We start from the raw sequence: 24,016 nt of genomic DNA, 5'->3' as shown, positions 1-24,016 counted from the left end.
CAGGTATTAACCCCTATGGCATTTTATTTTCTGTATAGAAAATGTTCCTTTAGATTACTTTAGTATTTTTTTTCCTCTTGCCTTTTTTTTTGTCTTTCAACAATAAATTTGTTGTATGTCAGGTTATGAGAGAAGACGCTCGGAGATTTGCTAACCAGAAGGAAGAAGTGCAAATGGGAATTAAAAAGCTGCGTGAAACTGTGAGTTTCTTACAAGGGTAATGGCTCAGCTTCCCAGTTTTGTTTACAAGAGCACTTCCTTTATAGCTGTGAGCTCTAGTGCTCAGTTACATTTTTGTCATAAACTCTGAGCAGACAGGTATTAAAGAGATGTGTTTCTTCAGGGACCTGAAGAACTCCTAAAACTGCCAGGAGTTACTGTCTGCTTCTCAGTTTCCTTTGCTCCAAATGAATATTTTGTACCACCCTTATACCTTGCACCTTATACCTATATCTGTCCCCTCAGCAGGCTTATTTCTGCCTAACAACCTTTAGAAAATGATAGAAAATACCATTATAGAAAATACTGTCCTCTCTTTTTCTTCTGTTTCTTCCCATAAAGCAGTTAAAAGTGCAGGTAATTAAAATAATTTTCTCTGATATCAAGTTCTTTAGTGTTAAAAATAGCATTTCCCCTATTCACGTTCAAATTACTTTTTATTCCTTACACTTATTTTTTAAAAAACAGATTCAGAAAATGATGCAGGAAAACGAGCAGGTGCCAGACATTGAGAAACTTGAGCACTGGGAGTTCAACCTGGATTTAGAAGAACAGGAACGAGTGCAAGAAGAGGCTGAACGAGACGTGGCCAGGGTATGGCAGAATGGGGGAACATTTTAAAACTGTAAGTGGAAAGGAGAAAAATGAGTGAATAACAGAGGATTATCTCAAAGTTGTGTTCACTGCTGAGAAGCAGAAAAACTGAAAAGTATTTAAAGTCACTTTTTGAAGCAGGTGAAACTGCTGATGCAGACAATGCAAATTGGAATATGATTTATGCCAGAAACTATAAATCTCACACTGTGGCCTTGGGCATGTTGCTTAAGTTCTAGAATGCTTTTCGTCACATAGAAAATGATGCCTTCAGTACTATGCAATATAGGCTTTGGAGAAGATAGTAGTGATAGTCTAAGATGATGAAATATTGATGATTCATTTCATCTGTTAGTTTTCTTTCAATAACTCAATGCACATTGTCCATATCTTGTTACTTTGCATCACATCTTGTTATTTTCTCTTCTGTATCTTGAAAGGTGAGGAAGGAGATTGAGATGGAGAATTTATCCTACTGCTATTTGCAAGATTTAATCAAATATGACTGCTGGGATGTTATGTGTGTAAAAGGGCGTGCAGTTAAGGTAACCTCTTCTTTTTAAGACATTTTCTGCAGTAGTTTATTTATTCCTTAAGGTACTGAGACAAAATAACACGTTTCTGATTTGCTTATGGTGTGGGAAAAATTTTACTTCTTCCCAGGGCTCAGGGAAATCTTTTATTCTGTTCATTTTGTCTGAGCCTGGCTGATTTTACCTTCTAAGGTGGAAAAGGGTGTGGATTAGCAAATAGGCAACACTTTAATTCCTTGATCTCAGACAATATATTTACACAGTATTGCTAAAAGGAGAAGTAAACACTATTTTTCTTTGTGCAGTCCGTATGACTTCTGCTACACAGAACATAAAGGCAAAACTTAATCCTGATTTTGCCTATTGTAAACAGAGGGAGATGAGTGAAACTGATGATACTGGATTATCCTAAGGGTAGTGAAAGAGCAAGTCATTTTACAAAAAAAAAACTAGTTCTGGTTTAATTCTGTGGATGAAGATGGATAAAGAGACCACATCCACAGATTCTTTTTAAAAACTGTATTTAATACATTGTCTGTACTAATTGATCCTCAGTCTTATTCCTGATTCTAAGAAGCCTTTGTAATTGTTTAGCATTCAGGTATTGAACAAATGAACTGATAGAAACATTTTGAAGAAATTCTTACTTTGGGTTTTTGTATTTTGAATTTGAGCAGTGCTTCCATATGGATTGTCAAGTGAGTAATTATCCACTGAAAGAACGTAGTAAAGAAGAGCTGGAAACTTTGAAGAAAGTTCTCCACTTAAAGAAGACTGAGACAGCTGATCTTAAGGTACAGATAATGGTATTTTGAGCTGGCATCTTATCACTTCTTTATCTAGTTACATTTCTAAGGCTCATTTTCTTGCTGTTAAAGTTGGCCAAAAAAATTAAAAAATAGAAATAAAGACAAAATGTTGCTAAAAAAAATGTATTAGTCTTAAATAATCACAGAATATCTGGGGTTAGAAGAACCCTTTGGAAGTTTATCTAGTCCAACATTCCTGGAGCATTTACTCAGGGCTGTGTCCAGTGAGGCTTGGAATATCTCCATGGTGAAAGAATCCATAACCTCTCTGGGCTACCTTTTCTCACGTTTGACAACCCTCACAGGAAAAAGAACCCCCCAAGCCTTCTCCTTCCTGAGGGTAAACAATTCCAGTTCTCTTAGTCTGTCCTCACATGTAAAATGTTTAAAATCTTTACTCATATTGGTGGCCTGTCACTGGACTTGCTTCAGTATTCCCAGTGTTGTACTGGGGAACCTACAATGGACCCAATATTCCAGATATGAACATTTCAACTTGTATTATTTTGATCACTGAGCTTAATTGAAGAATATAACCTCTAGAATTTTTTTCATCATGTGCCACTGGATCATGTACAAATCTAACACAGTTGCCATGTTTGTGACATGCAGGCTCAGAAGAAAAATCTTGAGGTTGACTCTGAGACTGCTTTATCTAAGGAAGAAGGAGAGAAGGCAGCAGAAGAAGTGGCCGACGATGGTGCATCTCACTGCCTAAACGGAAGCCTGAGCTGTCAGTATGGTGGCGACACCTCTACCCTATACCACCAATGTGACTTGCACACCAGGGAGCAGAAACTCCATCAGACAATATTATTGAAGGTGATACCTTCTGAAATTTGTCTTAGTGCAGTGACACTCTCATATCTGTTGGTTTTCACAGCAGTCACAGCCACTGTTAGATTTTGGATATACTGACGCTAAACAATGGAGAGTTGCACCAGTCTCTGAGTAACTGAGACAAAAGCTGATAAATGCACATAGTGCTGTGGATTTTCCAGCTTGGGTTTGGAAGAACAACATCTTATGAAATTGATTATCCAATTTCAGGGTATCTGTATCCTTTTCATGGTGCATTTTAGTAAATTGATACAGTAAGAGAGACATATGCTACCCTCTTAAAGTTCTACTTTTCTTTGTTGAGATCAATTATCTCTGCTAAAAGAAGAATTTATCCACTCAGAATACATGCTTTTTTAAATGATTATAAGGTCTGAGGTCTTCTTAAAAAGTCAGTTTCCAATGTTTGTTTGTTTAATGGACACATTTTACTTACATATGTCAGAGAATCACATGAAAGCATATTGAAACTGCAGGTTGCATCAGGAAAGTATATCCTTTGCTCTCCCTTCCTACACCTGTGACTTACAGTCTCTAGATTTACAGGTCACATGTTTATTTCTTTGAAGCTCCTCCTTCTTTCAGCTGAAGAGGGCCAAAAAAAACCAAATAGAGGACAGACTGATTTTTTTATCTAACTTTGGCAGCAGCATGTTTCTTTCAGATTCTTTCTTAAATGCCAAATACGTAGAAGAAATGAATAAAAATTTCTTGGGAAAAAAGAGGCAAAAAGAGATCATCTGCCCAACTCCATTTAACAAAGCTTGAACTCTGCCCTTATGATTTTCCCATAAAGGGTTTATCAGTTTATCTCCCTGTCACACACACAAATAGACACATTTATGATTCTGATGGCTTGAGGAGTAGTATATAAACATGGATGGATGTGACCTGTGATGCCTTTTCCTGGTCTTAAAAGGAAGAATCAAACACAGTTAGAAGGGAAAAAGGGATATTACCTTGGTATTTGTTTTAAGGACCCTTAGGTGCACTACGTCCAGGTTGAATGCCCTGAAATGCACACCACAATGCACACCCCCAAAAGATCTGGTATAACATTATAGGTCTTACTAATTAGCATATCTATCAAAAATTCCCCAGTGAGAGGCTTGAGTGAGCCCCCACCCCGCCCCCCCCCCAAGGAGCCTTCCCCTGGATGGTTCTATCTCAGTTTACAGAATGTGTTCTGGAGGGGACCTTGGGGTCTGGGGCACACTGATCCCTAACTCCAAAGCTTCTAAGATGCTTAGTCTCCTAGCTTAACAAAATAAGTCTAAGAAGGTAGGCTAAAAAACACTAAGAATACAAGAAACTATAAAAAGGTATATAAAAGAGGAATAAAAGAAAAGGCAAAAAGTCATTATGGCATCACCTGAACAGTACTGCTGTTTCCTTTTTTGGTATTCCAGGACATCATTTACAAAGTGAAAACTGCTTTTAATGAGGAATTTGATGCAATTGTACAACAAAAGGAGCAGGAGATAGCACGAGTGAAAGAAGCAAACATGAAGATCCGAGAAATCCTGGAACAGCTTGAACTTCAAGTGGAAGTGTGGGAGCCAGTCCTTACAGATGATGAGATGCCGGAGCGAGCGCTCACCGTTCAGGATTCAGAGGTGTCTGAAAAATGCATCTTTCTATTTCACCCATTCAAATCCAGTTCTCTAATTCTTCACATTTCCAGACATTGTGTCAGTACTGAAAAACCTTAAAGCAGATATGTCTGTATACTTAAAATCATCTTTTTGGCTCATTTTCTTCCCTTTCTTTTTTAAGGAGAAAAGACTTAATAAGTCAATCTGAAATGAAAAATGTATACATAATTAATTTATTGATGTTAAAAGTTTTCAAAATGCCCATAAATTAGGTAGGAATTCTTTGTTCCTGACATTCAAACTGGGCTTTCAGGAACTGCTTCCATAGTTAAGGGTTTCTCTGTTTTCTCTGGGCGCCATTTTGAAACAAAGTAGTTTCCAACTGAAAATCTAAGTATTAGAGCATACTTAGTAATGTACTTATAAATTCAATTAATTATTTACAAAGAAACAGCATATTTCTTATGCAATATATTCCACTGATGTTATCTGCTCATGTGGCCAATCTTTTCCCATTTCTCCTTGCTCTCTCACCAATCCATGTTATCCCACTGTAAGAATAGGCATGCACAAAACACATCTAGTATCAACAAAAGTGATGGTGGTTTATATTTTAGGATATTTAAATGTAGTTTTTGTAGCTGTACAAAAGGATAATTTTCATTTTGAGGAATATTGTCATAGAGCAGAGATAGAGAAAGCATTAAGAATTTGTATTACAGCATTGCAACTATGCACCACACAGTTGCTCGCTCACTGCCCCATCTCATCAGGGTGAGGGAGAGAATTGGAAGGGTAAAAGTGAGAAAACTCATGTGTTGAGATTAGAACAGCTTCATAACTGAAATAAAATATCATAATAATAACAACAATGATAATCATAATGTAATTAATTAAATTAAAACTTAATCATAAATGTAATTAAGAGGAAAATAATAAAAAGAGAAAGAAAACCCAGGAAAAATAACTGATGCAAATGAAAAACAATTGCTCACCACCAACATACTGATCCCAAGGCTGAGGGGTGCACTGTACCAGCTACTAGGAAGAAATTGAACTCCATCCCAGCCAAAACCAGGACCACCATTCTTCCAAAGCTTCTTAGTCCCCATGTGATCACATTTGGAGAAAAGAACCCTGATATGAACCTCATTTTCTTCCTTCAGATTAAAGCTGAGAAATACTTGACTGAAGAGGAGAAAGAGCAATTGGAATTGCTGGCTAAGCTTGAAAGGGAAAGACGCCTTGCTGCTACGGTAATTAAAGTAGTATCCTTCTTACAGGCCTTTGTCTCTGGTTAGGCTTTTTAATTAATGCAGCACTGAAACATGCCAGTCGTGTAGTATGGGAGAATAAATATAGGTAATGATATGTGCCTTTCCCCTCATTATTGTTTACAATCAGAACTACATAGGTCAGCTCGGGGGAGAAAAGATAGTGTTAGACTCACAGTTTTTAAGCATGTGCTTAGGGGCAATTTAAAATACCATATCAGGTGGCTGGGAACTAGATACATGTCCAAATTCATGCTACTGCTCAATTAGGAGCTTTGTGCTTGATATGTGTTTGTTGATTGAGCAGCCTCTGTTCTGCAGGGATCAGACTAGGGGACCATAGAGCTTTCCTCTGGCTTTAAAATGTATCTGTAAAAAAACTAAGATGGTTCTGGCCCCAAAACAGATCCACAATAAGACAGTGACACTACAGCTTCCTTCATCATAGCTTGCCAATTGGCCAGGAATACCCTATGCCTATGTGTTCTTTCCAAAACTACCAAAATGGCAGTTTTAGTAAGTTATTTGGCATATGAACATCTGTTTACCAGTAAAAACTCTGAAACTTTTGGCATGTTTCACACACATCCCCAAAGAGCATCAATCTACTAGTGACACACTGACTAATCTAGAGGTGAACACTGGTGTTGTCCCCAAAACTTGCAATTGCTACTGTTCTTTTGTACCTTCAAGTATTTTTTGTGGATGTTCCCAGGATGATGAAAGACTGCGTGCTCTTGATGACATGATGGGTGGAGTGCTAGAAATCAGGAGGGAAGACGTTTTGAAAATGGTGAGATGTGTTTCTGCCATGTCCTTTAGGAAATTTGTGGGCTCTTAATGGCAATGTGAAATTCAACCAGCAAATATCTCTAACCTCAGTGACAGAAGAAAGCTGGAGAACTGTAGAATTGAATTATGACCAGATAGGCTCCATAAGAGAGCATACACGAAAAAAGACCAAGATTCTGCTGCCTGTGTATGATTTATCCATCAACACCTGTTCCTGTCACAGTGGAATACTGTAGGAACATTATCCATTTAATGTATCATCATTACATCTATCTAATATATTACCAATATAACAACTATATTGCTGGGGGGATGTGATCTTACAGAAAAACACTGTTTCATTTAACTAGATAGAGGAAGGAAAGGATGTGAAGGAGTGCCACAGAAAAAGGGTAGGGCAGACCTAAGCACTCCTCTGAAATCGATCTGTTTTGAAAAATTAGGACTCCACTTAGAAGTTTACATTAGCATGGAGTTAGATTTGGGGTTCTGAGACAGAAAATGTGGTGTGTCTTGTACTGACAGTAGTATTTGAGTACCAAATACTTGTATTTTACAAGATCCAGTAGTGAATTCCTGTAAGCCAGTGAGTCTAGCACAAAATAATTACACTAAAATTACTGGTGCAAGTAACAGACCAGAGCAACAGAATATATATGTTACTTTGACTTGTACCTTACTAAGAAATACCTTTGTGAAATTTAGTGCATGCTGTAGTTTGTTAGTGTGCTGATGTAGACTTAATATTGCTTTTTAAGCATGTTTTTCTTCAATACTTCCAGGATATCCCTCCACCTTCTTTTATATCCAGACCTGAGGATCTTTGGAGTGAAGAAGAAAAGAAAAGATTTGAAGACTATGAGAAAAAAGTCAAAGAACTGAATGAAGACAAAGAAGAGTATAGAGAGGTAAATTAAAATGAGGAAAATATGGATTTGTTCACAGTGCTCATGACCAAAGCTTCCTATCTTTCTCAGAAGCAAGTTCTAAAAATGAATACCAATAAACAGGCTAGAATAAGAATAAATGATCATCAAAGATCATGTGGCATATTAAATAAATCTTACCTTAGACAGTAGAATTAGGCAGTCTCCACTTACAACAATTACTATGGGTAAAAACTTGTGATAGCCTAAGAAGGTAACTTTCCTTCACAAATGTACCAGTATTTCTGAAATGTGTTTTTCAGGTTCCATTCCCAGAGTTGCTGATGCCATACACAAATAATACAGTTATATTTATTCTTCAAAATAGTATTGGAACAACATAACTTTATAGCCTGGCATAACTCTTTCCAAGCAAGTAATTTCTGTGGCCTTTTGGCTGAATTACACAGTTCCATATTGTGCATTCTCCATCATCTCATATATATAGGTATATATCTAGAGAGACATCAGAAATTATTTGTTCCTCCAGATGCAATATAACTGCTCTTGTCCTTCCCTTCCCCAGTTTCTAAGAAATGAATGGAAGAAACTTGAAGATTCCATCAAGGAAACAACACAAAATTTTGATGAGAGTGTCTGCAAACTCTCTGAAAAGAAAGTGAAATCACAGATGGTCATCTACCAGGTGTTGCAAAAAGCATTAATTTTTCATTTCTGCCTCTGTGCAGCAGAAATGTTAACTTTTATTATATTACAATCATTTCACAGGAAGAACTCAAAATAGTCAATCTCATTTATGCTTTACTGTTGGATGAAGAGTTGGACACCAGAGAAGCTGGACTTCATAAATTCCTTACAAAAAAGAAGAAAGAAAAAGTAAGTTGTCATTTGGAATGTTGTTAGGAGTAATGTAATGTTTACAGTACAGTTTCATGTGAAGTCTGCTCTTTCCAAACCAAAATCTTGCCATAAAGGACTTTCTGACAATTTACAGGGTCATTGGGGTTTTTTTCAACCTGTACATGTGACATACATTATAAATACATCTGGTTTTCTTAATAGGTACTCAGCTCGGATCATCTGGAGTTCTTTGGTAAAACTTTATACATTCAGAAGGGCATGCTGCTATTTGTTTGCTACATATAATATTCTTTAGTACCTGGTATCAAGCTGAAAGTACCAATTATGTTGGATTTATGACAGGAAGATGCACAAAGAATGTGTAATGCCATCCCATTTTTCACTGAGGTGTCCAGTGCAGGCCAGGACCATGCTGATGTGCATTGCCAGTTCAAAGCATAAGACAGAGTGAGAGTAGCTGACCACGGAAGCAGAACATACCACAGAGTACAAAGTGTTTATATTTTTATCAACCAGTTTAACCTCCTAAAGAGTTTATCCATTCCTGTCTAATCCCATAGAAGTCAACAAAAGCCTGGATAGCACAGTAGTAGATCTGGATTTCAATGCAAGTCTGCAGGTTGGTTCTGGCTCTTGGGACAATATTATCCCATTTGCCCACTTTGTCTTCATGGAGCTGTTCATGAGTCCACAGATAATATTCTGCTGCCTCCACATGTCAGATCTCCTGCTCAGCCTGTGCAGAGCACCGTGTTTGGAGCTGCCAGTAGCACTTTGTGAGCTGCAGGGAGGGATTCCAAACAGGCACCTAGCCCCTACCACTGTATTGGCTGGACTAGTTTTAAAGCCATCTGAAGCCAAGTGTACACCAGCTTACATTTTTCAAAATACTTTTTTTCTTTTCATTTTCTCAGTGGTCCCATGGGTACAACTTTTGGTCCCTGGAAACTGTCAAATAAAACAAAACTGTCTCCCCAGCAGAGTATTAGCATTTAACAGCGTCTATAAAACGTGACTTTAGTATGTTGACACTTAGCAGAACTCTGCCATGACAATGGGGAAATTGCATTCTAAAGTTAAGAACTCTCCACTGAACAACATTTGAGATTTTTTTGACTGGTCTTACCTGAGATGATGTGAAAGTAAAAGAAAATCTGTGTGGGGAAAAAAAGAATGAACATATGTCCTTACATTCAGTGTTTCAAAATGCTTGTAAGCATTTCTTATACAAATTTGTTACATTCTTAAGCAGCAGGCTAGTTTTAATTTCACAGCACTTCATCTTCTAGCAGTTATCTACAAGTGACCCCTGAAGAAGGCACTCTATGGTTACTAAAAGTAGCTCACATGGTTTCTCTAGAAATAAGGAAGTGTCAGCTTTATCAGTGTATGTGAATAGCCATTCGGTGCTTCTGCTGGCTGTTTCATTCCTGAAATCTTTTGGTTTTACTATAGGTCAAGAGTGCAAGAAAAATCCTGACTGCAAAAAATGGTGTTGAGGCTTACACAGGCCCCTATAAAGATGCAATACATGAAGGGAAGGTGAGACTCTTGGAAACACAAGGAGGTTCAGAAGTTAAAAGTTAATGTTGTGTCTTGATAATGAGAAGAATGTACTTCTCTGTAAGCAAGAGTTCTGGTCAACTCACTGATCAATGAAATTAGGCAATAGAGGACAGTGTGTGTCCTTTAAGTTGAAGAATTTATGAAATAGTGCAGATTCCCATGATGTTTGGGAGTGCTTGGAAAAGCACTGTATCCTGTATTTCAAAGATATGGGCATGTTGATGCTTTTTTAAAAAATGATACTGTGGTAACAAGAAAGCTTTCTTCCCCACCCCCAGAGCCTGGAACATCATTTTATAGAGGAGTTTGCTGATATACCTGAGGATCTCCTTCATGAACTTCTACAACTTTACAAGCATCGGCCAGAGTAAGATCCCCTCCCCTGCTAATATTTCTCATGAGTCAAGAATGAGAATACTATTTATTCTAATAGTCTAAATTATATTGCCTGCTTTTTATTGGATAGTTAACAATAGCTAATTTCCCATCATGCTAACAATTGCTATTTTGAATGTACATTTCCTTATTCACTCCACAAAACCTATTTTAAATGCAATCTAAATAATCATCAGGTTCCAAGACAATATTCTTAGTTTGTGTAGTCTTACCTATTTGCTTTTTGCAAGAGATTGAGAGCATGAAACGTTCTTAGTTGTTTGTGACCTTCTTCTATGCAAGAGGAAATACAAAGTACATCCTGTCTGTGCTGTGTGTGTGCACTAGGACCCCATGGACTGAAACCCTCCTTGACACCGCTAACCCCTACGTGAAGGGATCACCTGAGGATTGCCAAGACGCACTTTCCCTTTTAATGAAAGCCATGGATGAACTGGATAGTCCTGAGCACATGCCTAGTGGCTTAGACCAGTCTGTGTGGGAACGTTTTTGTCTAGCTAGAAGAAATAAAATGGAGAGTGAGGAGCTGGTACGTAAAAGTCTTTATTTTGCTCATATACTTCTTGATATTTTTGAGTCTTAAACTTAAGTGGAGTTATCATGTATGGTCAAGCTAATGGTGAAATCCAGGATCCATAAATTCCATTGGCCTTTGAAAGTTTCTTCTGGCCACATCAATTCAGAATAACTAGGAAGCCTGTTCTCTTGTTCTAGCTGAGTTAATCTTCAGAGGAAAAATTAGCATATTAACATGGATGGATTTGATCAGAGTGATTGTGATCTTGATATGGTTTCATTAAAAATAAAAAAATATCACTTTCCTTTTCTCTATCCATACCAAAAAAACCTATAAGGTACTTGATTCCCATTACCTGTTGAAGTCATCCTCTCCCATTAGCATTCTACACTTGCACCAATGCATTCCAATATTTTTCTAGAACATAAAGAGCAATTCTTAACAAAAGGTGTTTCTGGAGATGTATTTGTTCATTATGAAAGCATGAATGCATAAATCTGATTTATCCAGAAAAAGATATACATGAAATTTGACCAAAAGAGATGCAAATATGATTTCCCTTCAAGTGAATAAACTATGCATATATGAACAAATAATTTTCTGAGCAGAGTATAAGGATTGTAACTTTTATGTCTCATATGCAGTACTGAGATTCTCAAAATACTGGGCTGCATATTTATATATACAGATATCTTCTTAGGAAGTTGTCTTCTCTGTCCTCGTCAGGCTTGCCCTGATACACTGACAAAGTTGAAAAAGTTGGGAATGTCACAATGTTGCTTGCCTAGGTGAAATGGAAGGCCCGAGCACTGGAAGAGATGCAGGCCTTTCTCCAGAGAAGAGTGGATGAAAATGAGAAGATGAAGTCAGAATTAGAGAACATTTTCCAAGAACTCACTTGGTAATTTTGTGTCTTTTCCTATGTTCAGCTAACCTTTAATACTCCACTAACACAGAACAAAAGTTACAAACAAAATTACACATCTCTGTTCTCCAACACTCTTTTATCTAAGTTTCATTGTTGCTTGGACCTGCAATATTTAATTTTTTCATGTATATAACATAATTTTCACATTCGTTATCATCAAGACCGAATCCCAAAGTAAAATATACAGGAAAATGGCTGGAAATCTCTTCTGTTTTCTTTTCCGTTGATATTAAGATCTCTTTTCAGTAATAATGTTTTCCCTCAGAACATCTGCTAGAGTATGTTAACCTGAATCCAGTGGTTGAAAACTTCATGTATACACATACCATAAATTGCAGATTTTGTAGTCACTTTAGAAGCAAACAGAAGACAGGCTGTTAAAGAGTAAGCCCTACACGGACATACCACCATTATGTAATAAATACAACCATTGAGAATCATGGGAGGATTTATATAATCCTGTTGAAATCACTAAATGCTGTTTCTGTTTTCTGCCATCTTAGGCTGAAGGAGGAAAAGATGAAGCTTCAGCAGAATTTGATGGTCCAATTTTTGCTAAAACAAGGACAGGTGGAATTGGGAAGTACTGAGGTCCCAGACTACAGTGATGCTGTTCTCATTAATAGGAGTGTTGTCGAAGAACTGAATAGCACTCTTGCGGTAATTCACATTATCTGAAAGGAATTTAAGCTTTCTAAACAAATGTATTGTCCTTCGGGGGCTCTGCTTTATCTCCAGTTTGACATCTAGTTTCAATTCAATACAAGACACCAGCAGGCTCAATTGTAATCTAGAAGCTATTAAGAATTCTCTAATGTCTCTTCTCATGATGTAAAGATTGCAGTGCAGCCTGCTTTCTTGATGTTTGGTCAATACAATTTAGATCAATGAAATGGTAACAGTCTTCAGACACTCCATCACTTACACATACATTGTAAATAGAAAATGCTAATATCCTGGGACCAGTCTGAAAATTCCCTCGAGGCAAACTTACAGTCATGTTAAGAAGCATTTGAATAATAGCTCACATTAAATTAAAAAATTAATACAGTTTTTTATGTAAGGTGAAATTGGTGATGATACTTAAAATAGTTTTCATACCTTCATGAACTGTTCATTTTTTAGGCATTATAGCTGTACAAAAATTGCCTTTTACTGCTACTGCACAAAGCCGTCAGTAACATCTGCAAAATACCTTTAAAAGAGCAAGCTTCAATTTTGTAGACCTAAAATGCCTTTCCATTCTTATATAAGATAGATAGATGGAGGGAGAGGGTAGTTGTCATTTTCTTCATCTATTTCTATGATCCAAGGCTGTGACATAGAGCATAAAAGAGAACAAACTTCCTTAAAAGATAACCATCTGGAGCAAATTCTGGAAAAGGACTGCAGTATAGCATGTTTAACTGACTAAAAATATAACTTTGGAAGCTTGCCCCTCTTCTTGCAAACAACTATTCCATAATCTGCAAAGTGTGTTAATTAAGATTTATCTATTTTTTTAGGCTCAAGGAGAAAAAAAAATTACTGCCATGGTAGAATTTAAAGACTTCTCTAAAGGGATAATACAGCTGGAATGGGAACACAAGAAAATGAAAATGCAGATACAAGATCTGACAGAGAAGGCTCGGGATATTGTAATACTACCTATTTCAAAAGATTGCCAGCTAGTGAGTTGCTTTCTCTAATTTATATTTTAACTGCAGAAAATTATGCTGCCTATACCTGTAAGAAAGATCATTTATATTTATCCCTCGTAAGTCTCTTATTACCTGAGAAATATGACACCTAATAGGTCAACAAGTCAGCTTTCAAAGGGAAGTTTTACTCATGAGATTAGCAGTGATGAAATTCTTTGGGACATTCAAGTGTAAATTAAGGCAAAATTAGCCCTAAGTATTAGTGTGTCAAAACTGGCGTTGAATAAGGAATCAGGATTTTGCGCCACAAGGAACAGATCTTTTAAACCGAGCAGCATCCTTTTTAAGTGGAAGGTCTGAGGTGCCCCCATCTGGTGTCACACAGAAATACCGTAACTTTGCTCCACACAGACACTGAGCGTTCCTGCCGGAGCCTCACGGAGTCCCACCCTCTCACTGCCCCCTTTGCTGGCCCAGCAGCAGAACAGGGAATTGTTTGCCATGCCTGGCAGGCAAGAGGGGGCAGCCGGCCAGCATGTCAGAACCGACAGAGCTTTGAACAAGCCCAGCTGGCAGGCCAGGAAACACAGGTAAAGGTCGTGGGACGCAGCCAAGGATACTGCTGGGAGAAGAAAAGAGGAAGAAGAAAGGTTGTAGGGAAAGTCTGAGGGTATTGCAGTATGGGATGTAGGAGACTGCAGGGAAATCTTACGGGCTTGTGGTGATGATGTGAGTGGCATAAAGGTTTGGAGTGAGGGATGCTGGAGGATGGGTAGGCTGAAGATGCAGCAGTGGCGACAGCTATAAAGCACAGAGAAAAAGAGAAGTGTTGGACAGCAGGTAAGGATACTGCAGTTCAATCAAAAGATTAAAAGAAAATTCAAACCATACGTTTTCCTTAATCTTTGTTTGTTTTGCTGCTCTCCAAATGCTTGTTCTGAATCACAGCCACAGGACTTCAGTAACTAACTCCAGTCAACAGAACAGCTTTCCAAAGAGGTGATGTGACAACGCACTGAAAAATTCTTGTGGCAAATTTATCACCAGTGCTGCCGTTAGCTCAGACTTCAATAACTGATGAGCACAACTCTCACCCTTCAGAGAGAATTAAACTGCCCATAGCAAAGGCATTTTCCAGTTTTATCAGAATTTGAGTGCCCTGAGGGGCTTGACTTACGTCACTTTTTGAGTAGAAATATGGGGTTAGTGGGAAAGACAAGGCAACAAATACCCCAACAATAGGAACGGAAAGAAGGATGGCTTAGATAAATGTGTGTGGGCAAGGACCTGAGAATATCTGGAATGAGGGCTGTTAATGAAGCAGTGAGTCAAAGAAGTTTAATTCTGTAGGCAAGGAGCCTTCTGGGTCTTTCCTGCTTCTCCTCTTCTAACTAGAACAGTCCACAGAATTCTACCTGTCACTTTGGTGGGACAGTACTCTGGAAGGATGAGTCTACATCTACAGAAACTTGTCTACTGCCCGTTACAGATCCATAAAGCATTATGGGGTTTACCATTTGTCATTTGATAAAGAAGTATTTTAGTAGCAGTGTGCTCAAGGAAAAAACCAATAATTTCTCTAAAATCTCAATCACTATGCAGCTAGAACAATAAAAAAAGTAAGAATGACTAGGAAGCCATTAGACAGAAAATAATTTTCCTCTCTAGCCTAAAGACAGACTGTCTTAGGCCTCCAGCTGTGTTATCCTAGACTACGTTATAAACAAAAGTATAGCTTGGGGCTTTTGACAATCTCAGTGTAATTGTTTGGCCCTTGTTTCCATCATAATTATATAATAGATAACTTCCTTTTTAACAGCTGCACAGCCCAGTACTCATATAGCATCCAAGAGTATCCTTACAATATCCATTTATGATCACTAGTAAGGCTTTACCACTGCACAATTTTAGTTTTTTGTGTTTCACATAGTATGATTTTCTTTATAGAAGGGTAGAATGGTTGAGAATTAACAGGCATAAGATAATTTCTTTCTGGTTTTATTTCTTCAGTTCCTAACCGTGCAGAACTACGACACCCACATCGCTCAGCACCTAGCCGGGATGGAGCAGAGTCTTGGTGTCATGGATAAGGTAAATCCTAAGTGAACCACCACATGTGAAAGTTTAAATGCAGCTCCTTGCCTTCATTAGCAAGAGGTGTTGGAAAGAGTAAGGGCAATTGATATAGACATGCTAACTCAAGGACTGTTGGAGAACAGCCATAATAGCACACACACATAAATATATTTATATATATCTCATGTATTTGTACATCTGGCTTTCAATAGTTTCCTCAACTTGAGCTGTGCTGTCCACAGCAGCAGTTCTCTAGTGTTTGGAAGCAGTCATCATAGATGGATTGCTGCAGAGATCAAGCCTACGGAGAGAAATCTACTTGCTCTGTTACTGGAATTAAATACTTTCCTATCCTGAACATCTGAATGCAGACCTGCTAATCACTTCTTACACAGCACCGCCTATAAAAGTCACTCTTCCATTTCTAATGAAGCATTCTTTCAGTCTGCACTGTTTAATGTTTCTCTCCAAGAGCACCAGCCTGTTCAAAGTATCCCTGGCCCCTGTATTCAAAATAACAGACACAACAATCTGATTTGCTGGCTATCTCATCTATTTCTTCATTCAGATTATGACTATCCTTGTTTTTAAGTGATTCCCCTGGATTTTCTCCAAGTTGTGCTGGTTGGCATCAGCCTCCTCTTCCTCTTCAAGCTTTAGTATTTATCTTGTCCCTTTACAGCCCATCCATCAGCATCAGCAGCTCCCAGCAGCCAAGAGCATGTCCTTAACTCACCGATTCCATTTACTTCCTTTCCTCCCTTTGCCTTACAAGTTTTATCTTTAATATATCTCTCTTCCTGACCCATACCTCTTTATTCCTTGGCTGCTCCTTAAATTAGAACTCCATAATCATATTGGGATACAGTGTGTGAAAGACACTATGCAAAGTAAAGCTTAGAATGTGCTACTAGTCAAATCAACATACATGTAAGTTTATCAAGATACAACACAGTGCTTAAGATTATAGCTTTTCATCATAAGTTTGTCTGAACAGTTTTCCTATGACCTCACATATTTTCTTTATTAATTTCAAAATGAACAGTTGCACAAGAAGAATGTGAAGAACCATCAGAAAAAAGTTAGAGAGCTGAAGAAGTGCATCCGTCTAAAAGAGCAAGCAAACTACGAGCTGAGCCTGCAGCTGAAGAAAATGCTTATCTCTGTGTCAGAAAGGATGCACATCATTGAGGCAGCTGGTGAGTCCAGGGATGCACTTCAAGGCACAAGCAAAGAATGCTCAGAAAGTAACTCCAAGGCTGGACAGTGCTGTTCTCCACCATCAGCTGAGGGGCAAGGAATGCCTGTCTGTTTCTGTATGTGCACAATGAGCAGAGTCCCTCCTGCCACAGCCTAACATGGTTACTGAAGAACTACCGGGAGACTGTGGCTCTTGTAACTAAAGCTAACTGACTAAATTCCTGAAACTATTCAAGTCAAAATATTACAGTCATTAATAACTTCATTAGGCAACATGCTTTCATTTTTTCTGAGAGCTGTTCAATGGGCTCCTTTCCACCCTTCCAAGAGAACACAGGAAGTAATGTGGAGCTAAAAATGGTATTCACTATTAGGAAAACTGTAGAGATCTTTCCACTAGTGGAAAACAGTTACAGATTTTCAAAACAGTGGGTACTTGCTAGAAACTAAAGAAAGCATGCCCAGTACCTTTTTGAAATATTTTGCTTTATTCAGTACTATAAAGGCTCTTAAGCCCAACTATGAGCCTTTTTAAAAATGCTTGCCTATTTTATACAGAACTTGGAATAACCCCAGGACAAGTCCCATATAAATGTAGACTACACATGCCCTATGAGCACAGGCTAACACTAATACTTTATTTTATGCAGACACACAGGATATTTCTGAAAAGATCACAAAGCAGCGTTACCAAGAGATTTTGAAGCAGAAATATCTACGCAACTTTATAAGGGAACAGGAAAAACAGCTTACAGTTCTTCAGTCAGAAGCTGAAAGTCTGAAACCAAGAACACTCCATATTGTTTAAAAATCAGAGTCTAGGTAGATGAATAATACCATGGTCTTATCTAAGGAAAAGAGTTTTGACAGCTGATTCTTCTCCCTGAACTTTTCTTCCCACAAATTATTTCTTCTGTAATTCCTTTAAATATAACTTCCATTTGAAAGATGCAGGTTTGTCTGGTTTGTATTTTTTACTGCCATTATATTTCAGTTGATGAGATTTATTTCTACTGGTTTTATTATATAAGCCATATATAATGGCCAAACCGGGACAGCCATGTAGCTCATTACAGAAAACAAAGGATACAAGAAAATGTAGACTGATAGAAGAACAGGTACATTTGTATGTCCATTGTTTGCAATATGCAATTGTAGGACCTTTTAAAGGTAAAGAAATCTCTGAATTGGCATCTGCTAAAATTAATGTCTGTGGATTTAACATAATTTACCCTTGTGATGGCACAGGTGCAGGTTTCTGAGCAGATGTAGGGATGCTTGGTCCTAACCATGTGTGCGACCTGGCCCCCTCCCAAAAGCAGCTGCGTCTTATCATGGTATAATTACCCACAGCCAGCAGGAGCTGTGGCTGCTGCCACAGGCAGGAGCACAGGAAAAACAGGTTTGGAAGCATCTGGCCTCCTGAAATAGCTGCTAGCATCTCCCACCCCTTTATATTTGAGATGCAGTATATGCTGCCAGATCCCTCCACAACAGCTAAGAAAAATAAAGAACCTGTGATAAAATTAACTACTGCTGGAGCCCAATCTACCTGCTTGGGCATTTTCCCTGCATTTTATTTCCCTGCTTCATGGTGTGCGTCAATTCTTCTCCTTTCATGAATTCACATGACATCTAAACCCATTTCATTGTGAAAGCATCAATAGCTTTGATAGCTTAAATTCTACATTTTAAAGAAAAATCTATTTCTGTTGTGATCCTGTACATCTCCTTTTTTGCTTTACCATCTGTAAGGATTTTAATTACATCTCACTTATTGAAACACTTTTTGTCTTCCTGCTGAAACTGCCCTAGAAGCACCTGAGTTCCAAATGCACCAAGGATCTCAGGGAAGAGAGCTGGCCCCTTCACCAGGCACCACCATCAGGCAGAGAAATAGTGCTTTAATACTCAAACTACTATTAGCAATAAAGGGTGTTCTGCATTAATTCTCTGTGGACAGCAACAATCAGTATTCTTAAGAGCAAGCTGTAGGTACAGGCCTGAGTCTAATGAGCCCTATCACTGTTGAGAGGGTGAGTATGATCTTTGGTTTTCTTTCTCTTGAGCTGTCTAAGAAATTACTCCCTTATTAAGGAAACAGGATATAGCACCTGTAAACAAAAGAGGTTAAGGTATAACCAATAAGAAAACAAGATTCCTAGCAGGGAGAGTTGTAAAGTAGTTAAGATTTGTGTATTGTTACACTTGAAGAGCAGTGATTTTGGGAAAATAAAAAACAGAAGTCATCATGATGAGAAAATAAACAATTTCAAGTTAAAAAAATAACTTTTAAAAAAGGCATTTATTGGAGAAGAAATGAAATTATAAAGATTTATTCAGCTTTAAGATGCTGTGTTTGAAGCAATCCCATTAAATAAGGCCTTGTTTTTCTTATTTATTTGAAGAGAGAAAACACCTAGGTATAGTATGAGAGTAGAAAGTTGGTTTCAATTTTCTTGCCTTCCCCTTGTATTACCTCAGGCTGTGGCAGAATGTTTATGAGACGGCAGCCCTGAAGAGACTGTCTGGACCAGTACCTGAAAGCAACTGCATTATGGCACATTTCCTTCAGTAAAAGTTACAGCTAGTGAGAACATCTTATCTCAGCTTTGGTGTATTAACATCATGAAAATTAGTTACCTTTACTAAACTCACAAAATGCTGTCATTAGCCTTCATTGGCTGACTGGCAGCAGGAAGACATTTGTAAAATGGAGGTGTATCTACAAACAAACTGAACTCTTCCCCATCTGAACATGAACAGAATTGACATCAATACAAGGAACCATGCAGAGACTAATCAAAAAATGGACTGTTTTCTACCTGTTAAAGTATGACTTAATTTTATTTTTCTTAAATAAAAATTCACTGACCAAGTCATTAAGCCAGGTTCTCCCAAACATCACCAGTGTGATTTTTTTCCATTAAGTAATGCCTTTTACAGTGCCTACTGTATGTATGTACAAAGCTTTACAACTATCTCTGGAGAAAACCGCCTAACCCCAAAGCATAAAGTCCACTGTCTGACCAGCACTTCTGGCATGATAAGAATTTATTCAGTCTTTTCTGCTTTTGTGTCTGTGTAAAGAAAACTCTGCAGCTGCAGATTATGCATCTACAAAATCTTCTTCTGTTCTGCTGTAGTGCAGTAACTGGTCTTCTAACCCAAAAGTATCAATGAGCTGAGTGAGACTCACTTTCTTGCCATCTGCAGAAAAGGCCGACTGCAGTTCATACAGCATCATCTGGGTGCTACTTCTCCACTTTGCTATCAAAGCCTGCAGCTCAGACAGGTTGTTCTGAAATTGGGACAAACAAAAAAAGAGTCATCATTTGCTGATATAAGGGGGTTTTGATACCCTGCAGGTATTGTTATACAATGCCTTTAACTGAGACAATACACAAACACCACACTAAAAAACAGTAAGTATTGCCTCACCTTGGATCGATACATCTTCACCAGTTTCAGCCTACGAAGTAGCTCTTCCTTCTCCTGCACTTGTTTCACCAGCTTTACTTTTTCTTCCAGGGACTGTTGCTGCCCAAGATCAACCTGTAGCACACCCAAATTCTCTGCTGATCCACACGGATCACTCTCCTGTAAGGGACTTTTGCAACATGTATGTCCAGTGCTATTTCCTTCCAGATTTTCAGAACCATCCTGTAATGTGGAACAGTCTGTACTTGTCTCTGGCAAGCACCCTGTGTCAGCAGCAGCAGAGTCTTTTTCTTCGGTGTCTATTTTGAGCCTCTTTGCCACTGTAAAATTGGCATTAAATGAACGTCTTGTTTTCCTTAATCGTTCCCTCAGAGCTGCACTCATTTGCTAAAAAATAAAATAAATAAACCCAAAAAACCCAGGTGGTCAGAATAATCTCAAATTTTTATCAAATCTCAAACAACTGTTCACCCATCATTATTATTTACATAGAATAAGTAATATATTTAAGTATCATTGTAAAGCCAGACTTCCTAATTCTCTGTATAGCCTTCAAAAACTTGAACAAAGTTAATTTCTTCCTTTCACATGTATTTGCACACACAGCTGCAAGATATGGAAAGATGTAGCTCCACATTTTCTTGGACAAAATCCCGTATTCTATTGAAGCAAACTTACTTGTCTAGTCTTTGTGTAAAAGAAATATAGCATATTTCATCTTGGCTAATTTTATTCGATCAAGTTCAATTTCCCCTCTAGTTTAATGGAGGTGAGGGTTATTTTTCCTGCTGTTCCACCCTATCACATATATACATCTGTATTAGAACTAGTACACAAATCTGTATTCTAGAGCATATTAAAAATATCTGTATAGTTTTGACTTGTTCATGCTTTGAGATACTTCACAAACATCTAAAAAGGTTTTTTCTTCAAAATAACTATTTTTTTATAATCTATGCCTAACATTTTTATTTATAGAAATGCACTAAAATATGGGAGTGAGGGATTAGTTATAGAATACTTTCAAGCCAGGCCTGTCCTGCATTGATCTGGATGTTGGGTGTAACAGTATCACCAATTCAAATGCCAGGATAAGACCAAAGCAGAGCTCAGCACTATGGAGAATATACAAACTGAAAGCATTGTACTTTGTTCCACTGCAGGCAGAAGTCACAGAAAGTCATCCTGCATGCATAGCAACCCAGAAAACTAGGATTTGAGAAAACTGAAGATGACAGGTTGAAACAAGCAAAAAGTCCACCCCACACCCTATATAGTATTTGAATGTATTAATATGGCATTTGGATTATGTTGCTCCATCACTTTGTATTCACAGCCAACATCTGCATTTTCAGAGCAAAGTATACCAGGCACATTGCTTACCTGCACAGCCTTGTAGCTACAGGAATAAGGTACCTGGCTTTGGACTTCCAGCAAACAATATCTCAGTGACTTCTGACTCCCTTATGATTTCACAAGCATTTTTGTTACTGTGAAGAATCACACTATTGGAAAAGCATTAAGTTTTCATACCTGTTTCCCTGAACTAGTCCCCTGTGGAGGTGCTGCCCCAGAATCCTTGGGAGTATTGCACAAAGATGGCAATTTATCCAGCACTGACTCTTCCATCTCGAGATGAATAGCAGTCTCTGTTAAATAACAGAATGAATTATGGTGTCATTTTCACCTGATTATAATGAGCCATGTGGCTGCAGAAATGAGTAAAAAGCTCTAATATGAAATTCTGAGGCTTATTTTCTAATTGGCATGTTCAAAAAAGACATCTGCATAAGTTACACAACTGTTTCATGAGCTAAGTAGCATCTTGCTTTGTGAACAGCTTTTCTTTAAGAGGATGCATGACACTACTAACTGCTATAAAGTATTTTACCATCAATTTTATATATTATTTTTCCCCTCGCTCCTAAAGTTCCGTGGAACCAGGAAGATTTTTGTTGTCCACACATATAAACAATTAATCTTTTTTACAGAACAAAATAATTGGGTATCCAGGTCTGTGAAAATAATCCAGTCTCATTTCATCCTTCTGGGGATGCTGCTTAAAAAAGTAATTACTCACACAGGTAGAAGTTTTGATTAACAGGAAGCATCCCCAGCTCACTCAGAAAGGCACCTTAATTAAAATGGTTAAGTCACACCTCCCAGCACGAACAAACTTCAAATCCATTTGGCAATGTTTAACTTCATTTAGTAATTGTGAGCCACCTGCTAACGACCAGAATGCAGCTGGAAAATCGACAGCTACACCTCTGCTCACCTGCAAATTGCAATTAGGAGTTTTGAAACAGAAGCCGCTCAAGAATAAAATCCTGTGAACCAAAACTAGGCAACACAGGAGTGGCACAAGGGGCTTCCTCTTCAGAGATTAAAAATGCCAAAGCTTTATTATGACAAAGCCTTAATAGCCCAGCAACCCTGGTCTTCCTGGCTTGATACTAAAGGATAGAGGTACTCATTTATCTTTGAAGTCAACATTCCTCCCCAGCTGTTCAAAACTGAACATACAGTACTCTACTAAAAAACCCCAGACCTTAGCAAAGAGTCTAGTTAATTGGGTACTTTAGCAATCTATCAATTAAACAGGAAGCCCACAGCATCCATTAAATATCATGGAAGTTTAATACTATTATTTCTTGGTGTAAGCAAGAGTCTAGAAAAAGCTACATCATGCTTATGTATACTGTATGTCAGAAATATGTAATAAGTCTTTCCAAGCAGCAAAATCATTTCAAGGCTAAGAGATAGCTTTAAAAATAGATAGCTTAAAAAAAAGCCGCAAACAATCCTATGATTCTCTACCTTTACTTTCTAATGCAGATTCGTTTACAAATGACCATAACAAATACTTTTTGCACTAGTGTGCTAATGCTGTTACTTGACAGCACATACACACAGATCTTCTGCACTCTTAAAATCCTTTCCCTGTATCTTAAGCCAAGAATCCTTGACATTTTCAAGCAGTGATGCTGTTCAGCACACAAATAATTCTGTCCAGCAAGTAAAGAAAACTTGAGATAGAAGGGGAAAAGACAATTTTGCTTTTCAGTACTTACTTGACTTTGGCACCTTGGGTACGTCTGTGACTACGTCCTCAGTTTTCCTGCTTATAGCTACGTTATATAACGGCACTCATTCCTTTTACTTTCTCAACAACAAAAGATTCTATTAACACTCAAGACAGCTTTTGCCTTGCTAGTTTTCCACCCGCAGAAAAGCAGGATGAAGGCTGGGCAGCCCACAAGCAGGGCCACAGACCCGTGAAGCTCGTTCTGAGGTGCTGCACCCCAAAAACGCAGCCACAACACCGACCCGCAGGGCTGAGGAGAGCGGGGAGGCCCCTCGGGGAGCACAAACCCCCCAGAACCGGGCGAAGAAGGAAGGAGCCAGGCAGAGCCCCCCTCACTCCCCTCACACGGTTCAACCTCCCGCTGCCACGGCAGGGGCGGGGCGGGGCGGCCCCGCGCCTGCGCGCCGCGCGCGCCCGGGTGGCGCGAGCTGTTCGCGCCTGCGCGCAGTGGGAGGCGCTGTGGGGCTGAGGCGGGCCGCTCCCGCTCCCGCTCCGGATCCCGCTCCGGATCCCGCTCCGGATCCCGATGTCGCGGGTGGAAACCGCAGGGCATCCCCGAGGACCTCGTAGACTTTCCTGTTGCATCTGGGCATGCCAGGAGGTGCTGTGTCACTTAGGCCAGTGTGGGCCCGCCGCTGCATGGCTGGGGTCAGGGCTAAGGGTAGGTGCCACCTCAGAGAATCACAGAATCGGTTAGGGTGGAAAAGACCGTTAAGGTCATCGAATCCAACCTATGACCCAACACCACCATGCCAGCTAG

General features: G+C 38.7%; 2 protein-coding genes across 4 annotated transcripts in view; one reads left to right on the top strand and one right to left on the bottom strand.

Moving 5' to 3' along the window:
* CFAP43 (cilia and flagella associated protein 43) overlaps nt 1-17,678 on the top strand; it is a 43,247-nt gene extending 25,569 nt beyond the window's left edge. The window contains 20 exon segments of the mRNA XM_069019968.1: nt 123-200; nt 688-813; nt 1,254-1,358; nt 2,024-2,140; nt 2,768-2,977; nt 4,405-4,611; nt 5,757-5,846; nt 6,580-6,657; nt 7,439-7,564; nt 8,109-8,228; nt 8,312-8,419; nt 9,860-9,946; nt 10,249-10,337; nt 10,694-10,895; nt 11,672-11,784; nt 12,315-12,471; nt 13,317-13,481; nt 15,462-15,542; nt 16,573-16,726; nt 17,378-17,678. Of these exon segments, the coding sequence (XP_068876069.1) occupies nt 123-200; nt 688-813; nt 1,254-1,358; nt 2,024-2,140; nt 2,768-2,977; nt 4,405-4,611; nt 5,757-5,846; nt 6,580-6,657; nt 7,439-7,564; nt 8,109-8,228; nt 8,312-8,419; nt 9,860-9,946; nt 10,249-10,337; nt 10,694-10,895; nt 11,672-11,784; nt 12,315-12,471; nt 13,317-13,481; nt 15,462-15,542; nt 16,573-16,726; nt 17,378-17,553 (2,589 nt within the window). The 3' untranslated portion in view covers nt 17,554-17,678.
* Nucleotides 17,679-19,013: 1,335 nt separating this feature from the next.
* SFR1 (SWI5 dependent homologous recombination repair protein 1) lies at nt 19,014-23,626 on the bottom strand. 3 transcript variants are annotated; one of them, XM_069019966.1, is made up of 4 exons: nt 23,499-23,626; nt 21,702-21,817; nt 20,169-20,555; nt 19,014-20,028 (listed from the first exon to the last, which is right to left on the bottom strand). In XM_069019966.1, the coding sequence occupies exons 2-4, from the start codon at nt 21,795-21,797 to the stop codon at nt 19,837-19,839; spliced, it is 675 nt and encodes a 224-aa protein (XP_068876067.1). In that variant the 5' UTR covers nt 21,798-21,817; nt 23,499-23,626; the 3' UTR covers nt 19,014-19,836. The 3 variants fall into 3 exon arrangements, with proteins under 3 accessions (XP_068876067.1, XP_068876066.1, XP_068876068.1); XM_069019965.1 differs by having other exon boundaries at nt 23,243-23,625; XM_069019967.1 differs by lacking the exon at nt 23,499-23,626 and adding an exon at nt 22,249-22,323.
* Between the last annotated feature and the right edge of the window lie 390 nt (nt 23,627-24,016).

The sequence above is a fragment of the Aphelocoma coerulescens genome, chromosome 6, assembly GCF_041296385.1.
Source record: "Aphelocoma coerulescens isolate FSJ_1873_10779 chromosome 6, UR_Acoe_1.0, whole genome shotgun sequence".
In the NCBI taxonomy this organism is placed as follows: Eukaryota; Metazoa; Chordata; class Aves; order Passeriformes; family Corvidae; genus Aphelocoma; species Aphelocoma coerulescens.
The sequence above is the reverse complement of the archived record's forward strand: the minus strand, read 5'-3'. Positions and strand labels throughout refer to the sequence as shown.

What these genes read in the sequence shown, in the direction of transcription:
- SFR1 (XM_069019966.1), bottom strand. Translation starts at nt 21,797, where the DNA reads ATGGAAGAGTCAGTGCTGGATAAATTGCCATCTTTGTGCAATACTCCC. An exon ending in GGACTAGTTCAGGGAAACAG is followed by an intron (nt 20,556 to 21,701) that starts GTATGAAAACTT and finishes TTTATTTTTTAG; the next exon opens with CAAATGAGTGCAGCTCTGAG. An exon ending in TGAAGATGTATCGATCCAAG is followed by an intron (nt 20,029 to 20,168) that starts GTGAGGCAATAC and finishes TCCCAATTTCAG; the next exon opens with AACAACCTGTCTGAGCTGCA.